The sequence below is a fragment of the Vombatus ursinus genome, unplaced genomic scaffold, assembly GCF_900497805.2.
Source record: "Vombatus ursinus unplaced genomic scaffold, bare-nosed wombat genome assembly UNPS02009173.1, whole genome shotgun sequence".
NCBI classification, from domain to species: Eukaryota; Metazoa; Chordata; class Mammalia; order Diprotodontia; family Vombatidae; genus Vombatus; species Vombatus ursinus.
This window is the reverse complement of record NW_020948951.1, coordinates 8,990,619-9,011,150: the sequence shown is the minus strand read 5'-3', so window position 1 is coordinate 9,011,150 and position 20,532 is coordinate 8,990,619. Positions and strand designations below refer to the sequence as shown.

The following is a 20,532-nucleotide window of genomic DNA, read 5'->3' as shown; positions in this document are numbered from 1 at the left end:
TTAAGTGTGAGACCCAGCTAAACTGTATCATCCCAAGAACACTGTAGATGTAGATAAAAATACGCAATATAGGATAGTTCAGACAGCTCTACTTATTAAATTAAAGCTATTCAAAAGTGGAATGGACTGCCACAGAAGATAGGCAGTTACCCCTCAAGCAGAAGCTGGATGACTACTCAATGGTTATATTAGAGTAGGGATTATTTTTTGAATAAAGGCTACACTAGATAGCTGGTAAAGTCTTTTCTAGCTCTAAAATTTGGTGATTCTGAGATTATCATTAATAACTTTGGGACCATCACCCTTGAACACTAATACCTCAGTTTCCAAAGTGATAATATGAGGTTGTGGAGATGGCATCAATGAAACTGAAGTGAGAAAAGAATGGCTGTACCTGACCAATACAAAGAAGAAACCTAGGTTGGAGGCAACACAATTTATAGGGATTCAGAAGCTGATTTCCAAAATATCTCAAAGCAGGGAACAGTCCAAAAGAATCAAGATCATGATTGATAGTATTCTCCCCCACCCCACCAAAAAAATTGGCCAAGTAAACTTTAGGCTAGTAGTAACCTATATGTCTACTTTCTTATTGCCATAGAATCCTTATGAGAAGGGTCTATGTATGTATTAATAATAGCTGGCATTCATATGTGTGTTAGGGTTTGCAAAATACTTTACAAATATTATCTCATTTTATACTGACAGCAACCATGGGAGGTAGGTGCTATTATTACCCCCATTTTACAGATAAGGAAATTCAGGTACAAAGTGGCCAAGTGACTTGCCCAGGATTACAGTTAGTAAAATGTCTAAGGCAGGATTTGAAATCAGGTTTTCCTAACACCATAAGCACTACATCCACTGGGCCACCTAGGTGAAAGAGGGTGTCCTTGATGAAAATGAGAAGAGAACAAGAAGGCTTTTTTAGAATATTTTCTATAGCTGGGCACATCTTCATATTCATTATCAATGTAGAAGTATAGAAAGCATAAGATAGTGCTGTGTTTATAATTTGTGGATTACAAAGCTATGACTCAAGGGTCAAAAATGTCATTGGTTTGGCTAATTTTACTGGTGATGAAGATCAGAACTCCTTTGTAACTTATGACACCTCTGTAACTTAGATGGGTCTCTGGGAGTTGTTGTGACTGGAAAATTTATTACCCTGCAGTCAACTAGGTGATGAGTCTCCCTTAACTTCTCAGAAACAGTTCACCAAATATTGCACTGGTATCTACGAGATATTAAAGATAGAGAATAAGACCTCTAGTGCATTTGGTAGGTGATATATAGAAGATGCATTTCCATATATGGACAAGAATCACATGAGATGACAAGATACATGTAAGGAGAGGGGAGGTGATTCTCCCCCTCACCCCCAAGCTCAGTTGACGTAATCACAGAAGGTCTAGAATGGAACCACAAGGTGTTAATGAGGTGTTAAATTAACTGTAAAGAAGGGAATGATGTGATTGGCTAAATAAACAAATTAGTCATGACTTGGGGTCTTTAAATAGCTAGGCTCTGGATGAACTTCAGAGTTAGGGTTTGAGAGAAGGAGAGACAGCAAGTTGGAATTGCCTGTGGAGAAGACTTGTACAGGAGGGAAAGAAGGGATTTTACTGGCTATGTTATTCTAAAGGGAAGCTAATGGACAAGCAGGAGGCATTACCTCTAGTGAAGAGCAGAGAAATATATTCTAGATCAATACAAAGAGACAGTCACTGAGAAAGCAGTTTCAAGGACTGCATTCCCTGGCAGCAGAGAAGAGTTAGACTGTAGAAAGGAGCAGACACTGGGAGCCTGGCTGAGCAATCTGTGAAGCAGAGATGCTGAACCCTGGGGAAGCTTTGTGAAGGCTCTAAGAAGAAAGAATGGATTACTAGGCCTTTTAGTGCTACAAGTCGTCTTTGTCATATGTGTATTCTACATTCTGCCTCACAACAACTGTACTCTAAGGTTAAGCCCTCGCTTCCCAAGTGTGCATTTGTGGGAGAGTGTGCCCCAATATTAAGGAAGGGCAATGTTTTATAACTACTATTCTTGCTCTGCCATCTGAGTAAATGACTTTGCTAAGACCTGAGTCTACTGGATGACTATTAACAGGAAGCATGCTGGTGGGTGCTTGTGTCCTATAATGTTCGAGGCAAAGACTCACAGGGTTATCCATAAGTGTGTGTGGGAGTAGCAGTACCTCTGGAGTCTCAAACAGTGCAAGGTGAGAGAATGAGAGCAGTCAAGAATTAACACAATCATGGAGCCAACAAAAAGGTGAAGTTGGCAGGTTGTACTATATTCTATATTCTCTATACTCCAGCCAAACTGGACTACTCTCTGTCCTCCAAATATGCTGATTTTACCATCTCTGTGCCTATGTACTCCTGCAACTCCTTGTGCCTGGAATATTCTCCCTCCTTTGCTGACTACTGAATTTCTATACATATTTTTTTAAAGCCCAATTCAGATATCACCACATCCTCTGTGAAGCCTTCCCTGAGCTTTCTCTTCTGTGAAGATGTTTCTCTTGGACTTCACATAGCAATTTGTTTTGCAATTCCTTAAATTCCTTGCCATTTATTATTGTATATTATAATTGTGTATCTTATTCCTAGTGCTAGACTAAACTCCAAAAGGGCAGAAACTGTTTTATCCAAATGCTGTTATTTCCCCAAGAGCCCATCACAATGTTCTGTCCACAGTAAGTATTTAAAAATGTTTGCTGAATTGATACTGAATGAATGAGTCTAGGGGACAGGTTTTATTCTTCTCTATATCCTCCTTGGCACCGTATGTAGGCTACACACAATGAGAGATCAACAATTTATTTAATGAAGGGTATTTGGACTAAATTACTGGACTGACAAATGGAGAGCAGTCCTTCTCCCTTGATGCTACTTCTTCTACTGCCTTTGGAATGTCTAGGACAGCATGGGCAGGGTAAGGAATCTGTGTTCTACTCTCATCCCAACATGATAATATCAAGCCTGGGGTGGAAATGAGTAGGAGGCAGTGGCAGATAAGGGACAGACAGAGGTCCCTGAAAGGAGAGGTGACCCAGCAAGTGTCCTACTAGTTAACCACAGAGAAAGCCTTCCTCAAAGCTGTCAGTGGACCTTGACCAAACTCATCACTTACGTGTCATCAGTGTCTATAGATTCCCCCCGGGCAGCCCCACCCTGGATAGATTCCATAGCAGTAGAGTAGAGAGCCTTCTGGCCAACTGGACGCTTCTCATCTGATGTGCTCTGGGCTCCCTCTGTCTGCCTTTCCCGTTCCTGCTGGTCAATGTTATGCACCCCCAGCAATAGGCTGTAGTCCATGATCTTAAAACTCTCCAACACCTACATGATAAAAGAAAAAAAAAAAATAGAGACACACCACACCAACCCTTCCCAACACCTGGAATCAGGTCAAACCTAGCCAGACTCTGGCTCTGCCTTCTTGGCCTCTTGTCATTCAAACCCTGTGAACTCTTAGTTATCACAAAATCTTAGTTTTGTAGTAATCACTAATCACTAAACAAAACTGAACTTGACCCCATTCTCCAATCTCAGATAATAAAATGCATCTTTTCACAGGATTCTTTCTAATGGGTATTGGTAATACTGTAAAGTGTTCCTGGAAAGAGGTGATCCAGTCCTCCTATGCAAGGAAGTCCCCAGTTCTAAATTCCGATTTTTAAAAAAATCTAGCAAGTCCATGAACGTGCTGCCTGGTAAGGCATCTGAGAAGCCCTAGTATTCCGAAATTCTTGGCATTAGATTTGTACCATTCATCCTTCTGAAGACAGGGACTGTGTAATCTCGTTTTCCTGCTTAGGGTCTATGCCACTTTCTTTCTTGGAATGACAGCTCATGGGATATTGCCCTCTCTTTCCAGGGCTGATCTGGCATAATATTACCCTCTTTAAAACAATCAGTGCTATCTTTCTCCCCGCTACAATCAGTGTGACTCCCATTCATATAAACTTACCCTCTTAGGGGCCCTTCCCCTTACCAAACAGTCTCTCTGCAGAGTTTTCACCAGTGCAGTAAAAGTGTCAGCATCCAGCATCAGCCCCTCAGGCATGTCCTGCATAAAGTCCAGGTCCTTATAAGTGGGGATGGACTTCTCCTTTTCCTTCTTGCTTGCCCGTCGCTTGTACGTAGAGCCCTTTAAGTCAAACTTAAGGTGCATCTTTACTAAGCGGGGAAGTATGTTGTTCATTACCACCACTCGGATGTTCTTCCCTCCAGACTGAACACAGTATAGCCCATAAAACTTAGGCAGCAGAGTCCGAGGATTCTGGTTTAAATTCTGGGAGGAGAAATGAAAAGCAACTGGACTTAAAGCCATGAAGATATGAGTTCAAGACTGTCCTCTGTCACTTACTGGTTATGTGATCCTGGTCAAGTCTGTTAAACCTCCTCAGCTTCAGTTTCCTCATCTTTAAAATCCTCACAGGGTCTTTGTGAGGATCAGATGAGATAGCTTATGTAAATTGCTTTGTAAACCACTTAAAGCACCATATAAATGATAACTATTGTTATTATTTCCTACACCAAACTGGAATCCACCAGAGAATGCAGATTTTGTCAGTGGTCCTCTCTGGCCATGTGACTCTAAATGCAGACAAACTTCCATTCTTCTAACCGCAATAAATCTGATCCAAGAAGCCCTGTGCTGTGTCCTGGGCCGGTAATTTTGGTTTGTTGGTTCCCTTATGGGGAATCACAGGAGTTGAAAGGGACATCAGAGGCCAGAGGTGTTAATCGCTCAAATGAGGCCCATAGTACTGGTCTACAGGGAACCTTACGTACGGTTTTAGTGGATCCCCTTTCTATTTGAGCTTTATACCACTGCTTGATCTAGCCCATTTTTCCAGGGAAAAGAGGAAGCCCTTTTACGGCATCCCTGACAGGTGGTTGATCAGCATCAACTTGAATATCCCAAGCAATGAGGAGCTCAAGACACTTCAAGACATCTGCTGTGCCATTGTTGAACTCCCAGTAAAGATGGTGCAAGAGTTTTTAAACTTGAGGCAGCCTGATTTAGCAGAAAGAACATGAGACTTGGAGTCAGGAGACTTAAAATGGAGTCCTAGTGGAGACTTCCTAGGTGTTAGATCTTAAGCAAATTACTGAATTTCTCTGAGTCTTTGGTTCTTCATCTATAAAATGGGGATCATTCTTATATTACACCTACCTACAACAGAGGGTTGTTATGAAGAATGTTTAATGAAATTTAAAGCCTGACAGAAATGGGAGTTACTACTAATAGTAATATACAAGACTTTTGTTTTTGTGTGAGGTTCTCCAGCTGAGTTGTCATAACGACAGTAGTAGCAGATTAAATTTATATAGTATTTTAAGGTTGACAAATACCTCTTATATCTTATTTGAACCTCACAAAAACTGTAAGCAGATATTATATTGTTATCTCCTTAGTAAACTGAGGCTTAGAGGAATTAAGTGACTTGTCCATGGTTACACAGGTAGTACATAACAGAGTTGGGATTCCAAGTATAGAGCTCTTTTCACTCCAGGAAGATGGTTTTTTGGGCTGCTTGGAGGATAATGATTCCCAGCTTTTCTTCTCTCACCTCCAAAGCTCTCCAGACTTGAAGACTTCATTTGACATTTCTGGGCAAGGTCAATAAAACAAGTTAAATGTTTATCCTCCATGGGAAAGAATCAGGCTATCTACCTGGCATTTCCCTAAGGTTACTCAAGGTATTCTCCCACTGGGCTGGACCTCGGGCTAAAAGCCTGTTTATCAGACCAGGTTTCAGGAAACCAAAATGCTTCCTGAAGTGGATCTGGGAGCAAAAGAATATGTCAACTCCAAAGAATCAGAGGGAAAAGCAGGCCCCATCCAAATTTTATAATCTTTGTTGTTCTTTTAGAAAACCGTAAACTGCTCTGGTCCTCTCTTTACAGATGGTTATCTGATCCTTACAGCACAGTAGCAATAGCTGGAAGTTTTGGTCTTTTTACAGTCAGCTTCCTTGGCCTCTGGTCTGGTGGCTGCCACCTGACACCTTAGAGGAATTTCAAACAGATGCTTGACGTAACAATTATCATATAGCAACCATCTTTTGCTGTTTTCTGTCAACAGCATAAGTCCATGCATACACCTATAGACAGCAGAAACCTATGCTCTGGTTTCCATTAAGGATATGGGTCTCTGAGAGGAGTGGCAAAGGGTCCTCATCCAAGTGGATGAGAATGGGGTTCACTTTGGGATACCACACTTTAAGAAGCACATGGATAAGTTGATATGGCTTTGGAGGAGCATTACCAGGAGGGAGAGAGGATCAGAAGTCATTATAAAGAAGGAAATTGGGGGTGTTTAAAATAGGGAAGAGAAAACCTAAAAAATTATAGTTTTTTTTTTCAAATATTTAAAGAGCTGGCAGGGAAAAATAAACCTTTTCTGCTTCGCAACTGCTGGAAGGAGAGGGGAGGAAGAGTGAAAGGACACAGATTTTGGTGCAATAGAGGCTACATTTTCTATCAACAAGACATGTCTGATAATGGAATGGGTGACCTGGGAAGGTCATGAGATTTGAGTGTCCTACACGGAGGGTGGATAACCACATGTCAGAACATCCAGTAGAACAGACTCCAGATTCTGGCAGTGGTTGGATTAGATGCCTTCTGATGTCCCTCCCAACCCTAATGATTCTTAAGTCACCGATCCAATTAACTTCATCATGCAAATTAAGTCAAGTCAGAAATAGATCTGAGAGTAAAAATTCTAAACAGAAATAGAAACTACGACTTATCAAGTGACAAGTCAATTTCTTCACACATTTCCTCAGAACAAAGGAAAGTATGTAGGCTAGTGAGCATTTTTGCACATCTGTAACCTCTTGGTTCTTATCTTACAAGGTTGGTTTGGCCCTGCCAAGAACTGGAACATGCTTGGTTACTGGTCCTGAGAGGATAATTTTAGAACTGATTATGCCACTGAAAGATTCCCAGGGCCCCAACCTCCCTCCTTAATCAGTATGATTGTGTTTGCCACCTCACCTGTTTTAACTACACTGCCCAACACAGTGCCCTGATTTTGGGTAGGAAGACTTGCTGTATTACAAGCTCTGGACACCCTGAGGTAGAGCTCATCTAGTTAACCTTCCCAAACAGTACAGGAATGCCATTAGTAGCATCCCTGAAGGGCGGTCATCCATTCTCTGTCTGAACATTCCCCTGCCCGGGAAGTCTCTAATTTACGAGGCAGCCCATCTCATTGTTAGGATGCCTAAGAAAGAAAGTTTAAGTTTTTGAATGAGACTTTCAACTTAGTACAGTCCTCTGGCTGATGTCATTATATTAAAGAGAAGTCTGGGACAAATGGAGATGTTTTCTTCCTCTGGTTGGAGGACAGGATCAGAGAATGTTAGTGTTCGAAGGGCCACTGGAGAAGATCTATAGTTTCTCTTCCTCCACCTTTTACAGATAAAGTAACCAAGATAGGAAGTGACACAAAGTCACAATGATTTTGCAGCAGAGACTGGTTCAGAGCTCAGAGATCCTTACTCCTAGCACTTTACTATTTGTTTTACTAGAGCATGCTACCTTCCAGGTTTTTTTTTTTTTAATTTTAAAACACATTTAAAATTTTATTTTTAGGTCCACATTTTCTCCCTCCCATCTCTCCCCCTCTTTCCACTGAGAAAGCAGTGAGAACTAAACCTGTTACAAACATGTATAGTCAAACAAAAATAAATTCTTGCATTGGCCACACTCCCTCTCCTCCCTCCCTCTCCCCTTATTGCCCCCCAACAAATACGCCTCAGGTCGCCCTCAGAGTCCATCACTTCTATCTAGATAGAGGGGGGCAGCATGTTTCATCTTGAGTCTTCTGGAATTACGGTTGGTCATTATGTTGATCACAATGCCTAATTAAGTATTACAAAGTTGTTTGTTTTTAAATATTGCTGTTATTGTATAAATTGTTCTCCTGGTTCTGCTCACTTCACTCCACATCAGTTCACACAAGTCTTCCCAGGTTTCACCGAAACCATCCCCTGCATAATTTCTATAGCACAATAGTATTCCATCACATACAGATATCATAACTTGTTCAACCATTCCCCACAAATGGGCACTCCCTCTCCCTCTTAGTTCCAATTGTTTTCCACCACAAAAAAGAGCAGTTATAAATATTATTGTACATGTGGGTTTTCTCTTTCTTTCTTTGATATGTTTGGGATATAGACAAGTAAACAGTATTGCTGTGTCAAAGGGTATGCACAGTTTAATAGCTTTTGGGGCACAATTCCAAATTTCTTTCCAGAGTGGCTGGACCAATATTCATAGCTTCACCAATAGTACATTAACATACCTGTTTTCCCACAGTTCCTTCAGCATTTGTCATTTTCCTTTTTTTTTTTTTTTCAACTTTGCCAATCTGAGGGATATAAGGTTGTACCTCACAATTGTTTTAATGTGCATTTATCTGATTATTAGTTATTTAGAACATTTTTCTGTACGGCTATGGATAGCTTCCTAGCTTCTCTCTTGCCCCCAATATTCTTCAAACTCAAACTTTAAGCACTCTGTAATCATTCACTGTTGCTACTGCTGCTGGCTGAGAAAAGGAAAAAAAAAAAAGCTGTACATACCATGTAATATCCAGGAAGCAGCTTCTGCAGGAACTCTGCTTCCTTGTGCATCACAGTCTTAATGATGAACTCATCATCACTAGTGACATAGAAGAGGGAGCCACTGGCACCTGGGTTGGAAAGTTCAATCAGTGGTTCATTGCACAAGGAATACTAGGAAGCAAAGAACAGAAATGGAAAAGTCACAGGTGGCAGGACTGGAAGGAAACTCTGGTAGATGACAGGAATGCAAGTGAGACAAGCAGGTACACTCCATTTGAAACCATGTTTAGTATGGCTGAACCTGTAAAAAACATTGTTAAAATTCTAAAAGGCAAATCTTTTCCTTGAGTTTTAAGGTGCTAAAATAGTGACAGTAAATACTATCATAATTAATAATTATTATTAACCATTAATGTGCCATTACACATATATGTGCACACACATAAAATCAAAGATTATCAGAGTTAGAAGAGCCCTCAGAGCACATTTAAGGTCAGTCTTTCATTAAAGACCCACTCTCATGCCTTATAGCATCCAGCTGATCCTGGGTTCCTGAAGACTTCATATAAGAGTCTATTGCTCAAGTACCAGCTTAAATTTGGGCAGGTTTATTAACACAAGTTAATTTTTGGCTACAGCAATTCATTGAACTGTCCACAAAACAGTTGTGAAACAGTCATGATCTAATTAGAATACCTGTACTGCTGAAAACATGGATTCTCAAAAAAAAAAAGAAATATGCCTATAATGTATTTTTATATAATCTGCATAAATTTAGCATCCCATGAGATCTGTGATCTCATGGATAACGGGTACAATGACCATAACCCATGCAGTGCCATTTCTGTTATTAGCTGTTACTGTTCATTCACCTCAGTCATGTCTGACTCTTTGTGACCCCATTTTGGATTTGCTTGGCAAAGATACTGGAGCGATTTGCCATTCCCTTCTCCAGCTCATGTTATAGATGAGGAACTGAGGCAAACAGGGTTAAGTGACTTGCCCCGGGTCACATAGCTAGTTAGTGTCTGAGGCTAGATTTGAACTTGGGAAGATGAATCTTTCTGTGCTACCCAATTGCCCCTATTTTTGTAATATACTCCCACAAATATTCCACTGAGGGTTTACCCAACACGCTGGGGGTTGTCCTTACGTTCTTTTGACAGTACACAAATATTCATGGAGTACATCTGCTGTTTATTGGTTATCCCTTGCTCTCATCATATGATCTATGCATGTTTGTGTATTTGTATCCCTCAAACCTAGCACAATACCTGCCACACAGAATGTGCTTAATAAGTACTTCTTGATTGATTTGATTCTTATAATGACATTGTAAGCTAAGTACTATTATTATCTCCACGTTACAGATGAAGATACTAAAGATCGTAGCGGCTACATAACTTGTCCATGGTCACATGGCTATCAGGGTTAGAACTGGATTTTAACTCAGTTCTTCTGACCCTGGACCCCACATCCTAATGACTATATTATATTGACTACCTTCTTATAGTCTGTTCTGCAACATAGCTATTATACGGAGGATATATATTTATTGTACAGTAGTACAGGTGTATGTATCTTATCCTTCCTGCTAGAGTGTACTAGAATGATCATTCATTAATTGCCACTTCCTGCTAGAGTGTGCTAGAATGATCATTCATTAATTGCCTATCAGGCCTGTGCTTTGTGCAGAGTAGGTGCTTAAAAAATGACTGCTGAAAGAATAAATGAATGAACAATTCAAAATAAATATTGAACATAATGGAAACAATTGTGAAGTTCCCTAGATTTATGATAAGCATAACAAAATTATGAATAGCAGTGGAACTACTTAGGAAAGTAGTAAAATAATTTTTCCCTTGGACAACGGTTTCCTTTTCCTGTCTTTGGAAAACAGCACTGACAGCCCCTAAAAGTTTATCTGTATTTGGGCAGAGTCTTTCCTAAATGGGCTAAAAAAGAAATCCCAACTGCTCCATTTTAAGTTTCAAACTTTTGAAATACCCTGTACCCATGGGCTCTAACAGCTCAGGTGATCTTTCAAGCTTATAGAATCACACAATGTCAGAGCAGGAAGAGCCTCTACAACACAAAACACAGCCAGAAGGATATCTAATCCAACTCATTTAAAGAGGAGGAACCATCTCTAATTACTATCCAGAAAGGCTACCAGGATAATACTCTTAGTAGAGATGCCTGAAAGTCCTTTTTAATCCTTTCCCTTAGGAATCCTTTTAGTAATATGCTTAGGTTAGTTGTTAGTGTCCTCAAAGGAGGACCAACGCAGGTTTATTTCTCAGATTCCCAATTTCTTTCACATTCCCAACTACAGAATCCCAGAGTCTTGTCCTAAGTCCACAACACTACATTAGGGGTTGTGCTGAACAACACAGTATTTCCCACCATTTCTGTGTAACTTAATTGGCTCTATGGCAACACATGCCACCCAAAAGGCAGCAGCCTGTACCTTCCTGGGCCCAAAAGCTGGACAACTGCCTCTGGATATATCTTATGCTTTATTCCAAAAATTTTCCTAGATTCCTGAGTTGGAAGAGGTACATACACAGCAAACTCTCAATGTATAAATGAAAGGATAGGGGGTGTGGGTGGGGAAAGAGATCAGGAATGAACAATCCATCCACATGTCAACCACAGTGACAAGAGACTAGGATGGCCAAAGAACAGAAACTGGTTTTGGGGGATTGCTTAAAGGGAAGGAAAAGAATAAATGCCAAGGACTCAATCCACACAATTCATTAAGCACTCCTTAGTTTGTACTGAGAACAGCTCACTGCACTACATGGATTAACAAGCTAGGATTTTATCTACTTAATTATCTCACACACCATTAAAGAGATGTACTGCTGGGGTGGGCAAGCGCTGACAAGAGAAGGGCTGCAAATCAGAGTGGTGACCTTTCTGAGGCAGGAAGGCGTGGGTCTTCCCCCAAATCTGTAACCACTATCATCAAAATGGCAACTAGCCTTTCCTACTACACAGATGGGACACAGACTCTCTTCTCTTCTAACTCAGCTATTATGTGAGACTTGGCTTTGTTCTTTAGAGCCTTAGTCCTGATCAAGTCTGGTTTTTATGCACACCCACATCTGTTCAAAGGAAAAGCATTTCCGTGGTGACAAGTTCAGGGTTTCCCCCTTCTTCTAGGGGAAGGACAGACAGCTCCATCTTAACCTCTTGCCCCAAAGACTTTCTCTGAGCCAGGGCAGGACTGGCTGAATGGGGCAAAAGGCCCCAGAACTTGGCCAGTGATATCCAACAGAAGCCTGTTGCAAACTGAAGAAGCAGGTCAAACAGTAGTCTTCTGCTTAGCATTGACGATCCTGACTTCATGGCTGAAGAAGCCTTTCCATCTCAGGGGTTACAACGCAGTTCTTCCCTCCTTACCACACAGCATTACACATCTGTGAATCTATCTTCCAAGCAGCTCTTACTCCACTGCCATCTTTTATCAGCTACTATGCTGTCTCCCAAGCTTTCCTAAGCTGTAATGTACTACCAATGCACTTCAAAAAAAACCCCAAAGATTTCTTGATATATGTGGTTTTTAGATCTCAGTAATTTCTGGACATTCTTTTCCCTATCTCTCCCCACCCCTATCAAGTTGAAACCTCCCTAGTAACAAAGAAAAAAGTTAAGGAAAAACAAAAACAACCAAAAATCCAAACCCAAACAAACAAAACCCTGAAATAATGACTATTTGATAACATAGTCCTCAACCTCTCTGCAAAGAAAATGGAAATATCAGTTAACTTGAAAGAACCTATTAGGAAACTTAGTGAGGTGGAGGGCCCCCCATCTAGGCAGCCAGGTCAAGCCATCTGCACATCCACATTCTCTACCCACAACAAAATGTGTGTTGTGTGTGTGTCTGTGTGTGCGGGCGCGCGCGCACACACACACACACACACACACACACCAGATAGCCTTCTTTTCTTTACCACGGTTACTGCTACCTCCTATCTCATCCTTCATATCTTATTGGTTACAAATTGGCAAAGGGAAAGAGGGAATGGAGGCTATGCATACACAAGCAGGCAGGAATTGGCAACCTTTTCAAAGCGACTTGGCAGGTCTTAATTCTTTTATTATTTCAACCTAGCAAGGGCAGACCAAGAGCAGATACTCAATTCAAATGCAAATATACCTGAGAAAGGATCCACTTTAAGTTCTAATCAACTAATACTTCTGTCAGAGAGAGGGGAGAGCAAATAATTGAGGACAGGTCTGGTAAAAGGAAGAGGGGAAGCAACAGGAAGAATAAAAAGGGGAACTAACAGGAAAGGTAAGAGGTGATAAGAGTCTCAGACAACACAGTTGAAAAGGCCCACAGAACACATAATGTGAAAGCTAAAAAGGACCTAAGGTCACAAAAGTTATAAATAATCTAGATCAGGGGTTCTTAACCTGAGGTCCATGGATAGATTTCAGGGAAATGATGAATTTGGTTGGGAAAAAAATTACATCTTCATTTTCACTAACCTCTAACTGAAATTTAGCATTTTCTTCAACTACTTAGAAAAATTATTCTGAGAAAGGGTCCATAGGCTTTGCCATATTGCCAATAGGGTCCACATCAAAATCAAAATTTATTGAGTGCCTACTATATATCAGCATTGTGCTAAGTGCTGGTAATGCAGTAAGAGGCAAAAGATACTTCCTGCCCTCAAGGAGCTTATAGTCTAACGGGGGACACAACATGCAAACAAATATGTACAACTGAGCATATACAGAATATATGGGAAATAACTATTGGAGGGAAGGTACTAGAATTAAGAGGGTTGGGGAAGGTTTCCTGTAGAAGGTGGGATTTTAGTTGGGACCTAAAGGAAGCCATAGAGGTCAGTAATCAGAGTGGAGGAAGAAGAGCAAACCAAGCATGGGGGACAGCCAGGGAAGTTAGGGGAGGCAGACTGTGACATGTTTGTACCTTCACTTTAGGAAACTTATTTTAATGGCAGGAGGACGGATTGGAGTGGGGACAGACTTGAGGCAGGCAGACCCAGGCTATTGCAATAATTCATGTGTGAGGTGATGAGATCCCTGATATAGGTTAATTCATTTACTTGCTTTATTTTACAGATGAGGAAATTGAGGCCCAAAGAAGTGAACAATTGCAGGGGTAGGGAGAAAACATTTTTGCTGACTTAAAATATTTGGAAGGCTGTTGTATGGAAAAGATCAGACCTGTGTGTTTGGTTAAGTAGAATTAGAACCAATGGGCAGAAACTTTCCACCAAAAATAGAGTAATTAGTTCCCCAACCTTTGAAGTTTAACATGAGACTCATGCTTGTGGTAGGAGTAGGACTAAATTAACTCTGAGGTCCCTTCCAACTCTGAGATTCTTTGATTTTATAAAAAGACTTGCCCAAGTTCACAATGATCACTGGTGATCTATCAAGTAGAGGCATAAGAACGGAATAAATGGATTTTTTTGAAGCACCTTCCAACTCTATGGCTGAAGTTTTGGCTAGTTCAAGCTATGTCCTACAGGAAATGACATTAGATGACCAAAGCTAAGTATCTGACTTTACAATTTTCCTTAGGTCTGTTTGGCTCCTGGCCACCATGCATTAAAAATTATCTGCTAGCCCATATTCTATGTACTTTTCCACCAAAGTTGTGGGATAAACCGGCTGGGGAAAGAACAATGGTCTCCTCAGCTTAGAAATGACCAAGATGATTCAGACTGCATCAATGTCATGCAAAAAACAAAAGAAAAATCTCAAGCATGCATTACCTACCAAATAGTCGTCGGGACGAATACCAAAGAGCTCTCGGAAATACCGAAAAGCCACAGGTGCATAGGTTTTGAATCTGAAGTCAGCATAGTGATGGGCAGGAGTGAGGTTACTTCCTTCACTGTGTGGAAAGGATGAAAGGCAGAAAAGTATGTGAACTGGCATTAATGTTATCTATTTCATTTCACTCTTATTCAAATTCTGACATTGTATTCTCCTAAACTCAAAGAGAAAGCCACTCAAAGTATGTATGGTAATTTAACAAAATCATACAATCATTACAAAAATGGGAATCATATGCTAGAATATTTGAACTGGGAAGGGCCTTCATAAATAGAAGGCCTCTTAGAACAAAAACATCAGAGGTGAAAGAAGCCTTAGAACACTGAATGTTTATGACTCAGATCAAGCCCAGCTTCCTTGTTTTAAAGATGGAGAAACTGAGATCCAAAGAGGAGAAATAACTTGCTCAACATCCAAAGCTATGGGGATGAATGATGCCAGGAAGAAAAGAACAATGTTGTTTTTAAGGTCTGTATTTTGTGAAAGCAGTGGAGAAGAGATGGCATTCTAATGTCAGAATGGTCTCAACTTGAACTATTATGAAAGTGAAGATACTGGAGGTCTTCTAATCCAATCCCACAAGCATTTATTAACTGCCTGTTACGTGTGAGGCACTGGGGATATAAAGACAAAAACCAAACAGTTCCTGCTCTCAACAAATTTATTTTCCTGAGCAGTAAGAGATTTTGAGCTGGAAGGAATCCAAGAAATCATCTAGTTCAATCTCCTCATTTCACAGAAGAGAAAAGTGAGAGGTTAAGTGACTGGCCAATGGTCACAGAAGCAATAAATGGTAAAGTTAGGATCTTAATCTGGGTCCTGTGATACAACCTTACACATAAGAAAATAGTAAGTAAAATAAGTAATTCTTTAGTATGAGGGCAGTAACTGGAGCAGGTGTTGGGGGTTGGAGGCAGTGGAGGGACACAGGAAAGGACTGATGTAGGAGGTGGCAATGAAGATATGCTCTGAAGTCCACCGGGACTGTTACAAGGCAGAGGGAAGAGGGAGTGCATTCTAGATTTCTAGAATGAATGAGGCACCATTTGTGCAAAAACTTACGGAGGTGAAAGGTTGAATGTTATGCCCAGGGAACAGCCATCATGCAAGTCTATTTAGAATGAAGTGTGTGATGGGGACAAAGAGAAGGACTGGACCTATGACTTCACTATTTACAGGCAACTCCTGGGTGAGAAAATAGCTTCTGTCAATGGAGGTTAATGCACTTTTTTCTGCAGCTTAGATAGTTGCCTAGAGTAGGAAGAGGTTAAGTGACTTATCTAGGGCCACAAAACAGATAGGTTTCAGAGGTGAGACTTGAATCCAGGTCTCATTGGCTTTGAGGCCGCTCTTCATCTACTATAGTTACTGCCTCTCACAAGAAAGGATAATATAAAAAAAGTCAGGGAAGGTAAATGTGAGCCAAAATGTGCAGGCCTGTAAACATTAGCCTGAGTATTTTGTATGGTATCTTATAGGCAATAGGGAGCCTTTCAGAGAGTGCTGTTATTCTAGGTTTTTGAAGTAGGAATGAGCCAATAAGGGCTGGGATGGATAGCACCTTTATTATTCTCTTCCTGGTGCTTCTGGCAAAGTATCCATGCACATATAGGCTTTAGTTCTTAGGCCTGGTCTAAGCCTGTCCCTAGCACCTCAAGGTGATACAGAAATAGGCCATGGAATAATACTAGAGAAGGCATTAGGGGGATGGGACATACTGGACACCTCACAGTTGCTTGAGGTAAGTAGTCAAAAGCCTCCAAGGTCACAAACCTAAAAAGGGTCTCAGAGGCCTAGTCTGAAACAGCTGTGAAGACCTTTCAAAGCTGTCCTTCCTTTAAGATTACTGTTAAGGATAATATTGCATATCACCCCAATCTGTGAGACTGACTGGGGGTAATTCAGGGGATAGGTTGGGGGAACAGGTCTGTTTTTCATATTCTTAACCACTGTTTCTACCTACTAAAGAGTGTGGACTCCAGGAATCCCTTGACTTCCTCCCCCATTCCAGCCCATCACACATGCATTTCCAGAGCTATACCTGGGGAAAAAGATGCTCTCCACCACATAAAAATCCTGCATGAGGACATCTCTTTCTGGTTTGGAGCTCAGGTTGCCTACAGTGTAGCCAATTCCTAACTGGATGGCCCCCCGAAGAGTAGAGGAGGTGGTCTGTGGGAAAGCACAACAAAGTCACTACCCCTTTTATTTCTTATAACCTCACAATCCTGAGGGGTCAACCCTAACACTCAACTTCATAGGATGACTCGGGGAGGTACAGTGGGTTGAACTCTACCAACTACAAATTAGCATGAGTTCAGTTTTGGTGCTAGTTTGGAGGGAATAGTAATTCGTATAAACATCCAAATTACCTTGGTTCCTACAGTCATGTAATACTTTGTATTTATACTAGGAGACATTTTTCATATAATTTTTGGATTTTAATCAATATAGTTATGACACCACACTATCTTACACTGTGTATGGCACTTCAAACAATTTTTGGTGAGCATCATATTTTTCATCTCATTTTTATTCTCAATATCTCTATGCAGCAGTTAGAAAAGGGAAAGCTAAAAGAATCTAGAGAGGAAAACTGAGTTACCTAAGTGAAATTAATACCTGGGTATATAGCCTATGTCTCTTGATTCCTAGGCCAAGATTCTTTCTCCTAGGTTTCTCCTTTTTCTGTCTAGTGTTAGATAATAAGCTTGCAAAGCCTTGAGACTACTTCAAACCAGATCATTAGCAAGTCCTTAATCAGCATTATATGATAATAAAGATTTCACAACCAATGCTGCTAGAATCTAAGAGTGCAAAAGTCTTACCATATTGGGGATTTTTTCCTTTCTAATAGCTTAAACTGAGATATGTAGGACACTGGATGAATTTTAAGGCAGATCAACTGCAATACACTAATTAATCATCTCATACTATGATGAAACTCAAAGATATGTCTGAAAGACATCTAGAAATCTGAAGTCCTGTCATAGTTCTGCCTGAACTCAAGTACTAACACTGAAATGAGAAAATGCTAAATTCCTGGCTGGTCTGGATCAGTAACCCCTTTCATTTAAGGGTTCTGAACTAAAAAGGACTCTCTTAATGATTTGTTTTTGTATAAGGGAATTTATCCAGTTCATATTTCATAGCCCTTAATAGTTTATAAAAAAAAAAACTTTCCTCACAACCACCTCAGGAGGTAGGCAGTGTAAGTACCATCTCTATTTTGCCAAAGAAGGAAAGTGAGGCTCTGTGAGGGAAAGGGACTTAGGATCACAGAGTGGTTAATAGTGAAGGTGGAATCTGAAACCTGGCTTTCTGACTCCAAGTTCCTTCTGATATGCCACACTGCCACCCAGAGATCCATGCCTGTATTACAGAGCTACTCATGATCTTGGTTATATTCAAGGTCTCTTTTTGATAGAGCTGAGGAAGTTTATTTCTAGGGACTAGACTGGTTACTTTGAGCAAGGGAACAGCCTCTGTCTGCATCACCAATCTCCAGCATTTTCTTTTCATAGAATTATATTATCTTAAAGTTGGAAGGTACCTCAGAGGTTCTTTGGTATAATCCCTATCCCTAAGCAAGCAGGAATCTCCTATACAGCATTCCCAACAAGTAGTCATCTACTTCTGCTTGAGGATACTCAGAAAGGGAAAACATTAACTCATGAGGCAGTCCATTATTCCGAAACTTTTAGAAATTTCTAATTATTAGAGAGTCTTTCTTCATTTTGAGCCAAAGTCTGCCTCTCTAACTTTCCTCCAGTGTTGCCCAATCCTTCTTCTACATAAACTAATTCACTTCTTTTACATGCCCTCTGAAGTGTTCTGTTCTCAAGCTAATCCTCTCCTCCTAGTTTCTGAAACTGATTTTCACATGGCCCGGTTTCCAATCCTCTCACTATTCTGACTGCTTTCCTCTGATCATGATTCAGACCGTATGCACCCTTCCTAAAATGTGTTGCCCAGAACCAGACCTGATATTCCAGAAGGCATCTGATCAGAGCAGAGGATAGGAATGATCACCTCCCTTTTGGTCACCACATCTATGTTTCTTTACCATTCATCTTTATCAATTTCTCATCTGAACAAATTTCATAACCAATTCCCACCAAGTCAATGAATTCAAATCAGTGGTAGAACCTTTTTGTAGGTGGTTTCTCCAGAAGCATCAACTCCCCGATGACCTAACTTCTTCCCATGTCCACTGGATTGTCCAGACAACATCGGGGACTGGAAAAGGAAGAGAAAGGAGAGGAATACGTTAAAAGTCATTGAAAAATCATCTTGGTGCAAGGCAGTGACTGGTTTGCCAGAAGGGTCCTGACCCTTTCACAAGTAACATGTTCAGGGGCCTCTGTTTTTTTTGATATGCTGGAAGGTAAAGTTTTGGTGAGGGAATATTGACTCAAAGGGTGAGGAAACACCAACTCTCCAAAGCAGGAAAGGCAGGGCTGTGTGCCAGCTCTCACAACAGGGGCAGGCCCTACTGACTCTCCTTGGTAGGGGGTGGGTGGGAGTAAAGTGTTGTTCTGTTTAAATTTGGAAGGAGATCATGGGAGGCAAACATTCTTGAAAGCAGCATTGAGATAGTATGGTGATGGATGACCAGCCCACATGCTCCTGAGAATAGGATCATGAAACATCTTTAGCAAAACAGGTTGCCAACTCCTCTAGAGTAGATTGTAGACTGGAAATATCCTAGAACTGAATTCAAAGAAACATTTATCAAATGCCTACTGTGTGCTAAGCAATATGCTCTAAGTGCTAGGAGATAAAGTTTAGATTAGAGTGGAACGTACAGTCTAGTAAGTGAATACGTCACATAATGTATATGTATATGTGTGTATATATAGACATATCTATATATACATACATATCCCTAATGCACATCCATTAATCAATTAAAGATCATTTATTAAGCACATATTATGCGTCAGACATTACACTGGGGGCTGTGTAAACAATTACAAAGACTTATACTATAATCCCTACTCTAAAGGAGCTAGCATTCTATCAGGGAGATGACAGGCACATATAGAAATACATGCAGAATAAACATAAAGAGAACAAATACAAATAAATACAAAGTAGTTAAACCCTGGGTAGTTTGAGAGGAAAGCATTGGAAGATCAGGAAAGCTTCCTGGAGAAGGGAGTGCTTAAGCCAAGTCTTGACAGAAGAGAAATTTTATGAGGTACAAGTGAGAAGGGAGGGCATTCCAAGCATAGGGTAGTGAGTGTAAAGGTGTGATGAGGGGAGATAGAGTGCCATATAAGAGGAACAAATTTGTCATAGACAAGGCAGCAAATGTGGCTAGGTCACAGAGTGCTGGACAGGGAATAATGTACAGTGAGCCTGGAAAGACAGCTTAGGGCCAGGTGGTGAAGGACTTGGAAACACTTGGCAGAGAAGTTCCTATCTGACCCTGGGGAAATACAGAACCTCCACAGTTTGGTACAGGAATGAACAGATCAGATCTGCACTAAGGAAAATCACTTTGGCAGCAGTGAGGAGGATGCACTGGAGTTGAAAGACTTGAAGTAGGGAGACCAATTAGGAGGCCATTGCAATAGTCTAGGAGAGAGGTGGTGAGGGGTTGAACCAAGGTAGTTAACTGTGAGCAGAGAGAAAGGGTCAGGTTCAAGAGATGTTGTAGCGGTAGAAATAGCAAGATTTGGTAACTGACTATACAAGGTAAGGGAGCCTGAGGAGTCCAGGTTATGAACTTGAAGGAATGAAAGAATGGTGAGGCCTCTGACAGAAATAGGAAAGTTGTTTTTTTTGGGGAGGGAGGTTGGGGGATAAGTATGTCACATAAACACATATGTTAGAGAAGTGTTTAACTGAATCAGCTGCCAGATGAACCTTCAGAAAGTTCAGGTCAGGGAGTTGGCTCAATTCCAAAAGGTGCCCTAAATATTTCTTGGTAGCCTCTGGCAGCACTGCCAAAGAGAAACATAGCAAACTAGGTGCTGGATCTCTTAAATCCCAGCCTAATCTCACTGATTTGTCTGCCACTAAGGTGACACTTTCTGAGAATCACAGTAGGTTGATATTTACCATATTTTTCCTAATATAAGCCATCCCACTGCCCAACTTCTCAA

General features: G+C 40.8%; 1 protein-coding gene across 8 annotated transcripts in view; it reads right to left on the bottom strand.

Moving 5' to 3' along the window:
• PIP5K1C (phosphatidylinositol-4-phosphate 5-kinase type 1 gamma) overlaps positions 1 to 20,532 on the bottom strand; it is a 139,120-nt gene that overhangs the window by 39,720 nt on the left and 78,868 nt on the right. For all 8 annotated transcript variants that reach the window (XR_003568166.1, XR_003568167.1, XR_003568164.1 and 5 more), the window contains exons 3-8: positions 18,569 to 18,658; positions 16,461 to 16,591; positions 14,360 to 14,477; positions 8,612 to 8,764; positions 4,000 to 4,299; positions 3,139 to 3,344 (exon numbers count right to left, since the gene is read on the bottom strand). Coding sequence is in view for 4 of the 8 variants with exons in the window: in XM_027850858.1 (XP_027706659.1) it covers positions 3,139 to 3,344; positions 4,000 to 4,299; positions 8,612 to 8,764; positions 14,360 to 14,477; positions 16,461 to 16,591; positions 18,569 to 18,658 (998 nt within the window). In the remaining 4 variants the exon portion in view is untranslated. The remainder of the gene's footprint in view (positions 1 to 3,138; positions 3,345 to 3,999; positions 4,300 to 8,611; positions 8,765 to 14,359; positions 14,478 to 16,460; positions 16,592 to 18,568; positions 18,659 to 20,532) is intronic.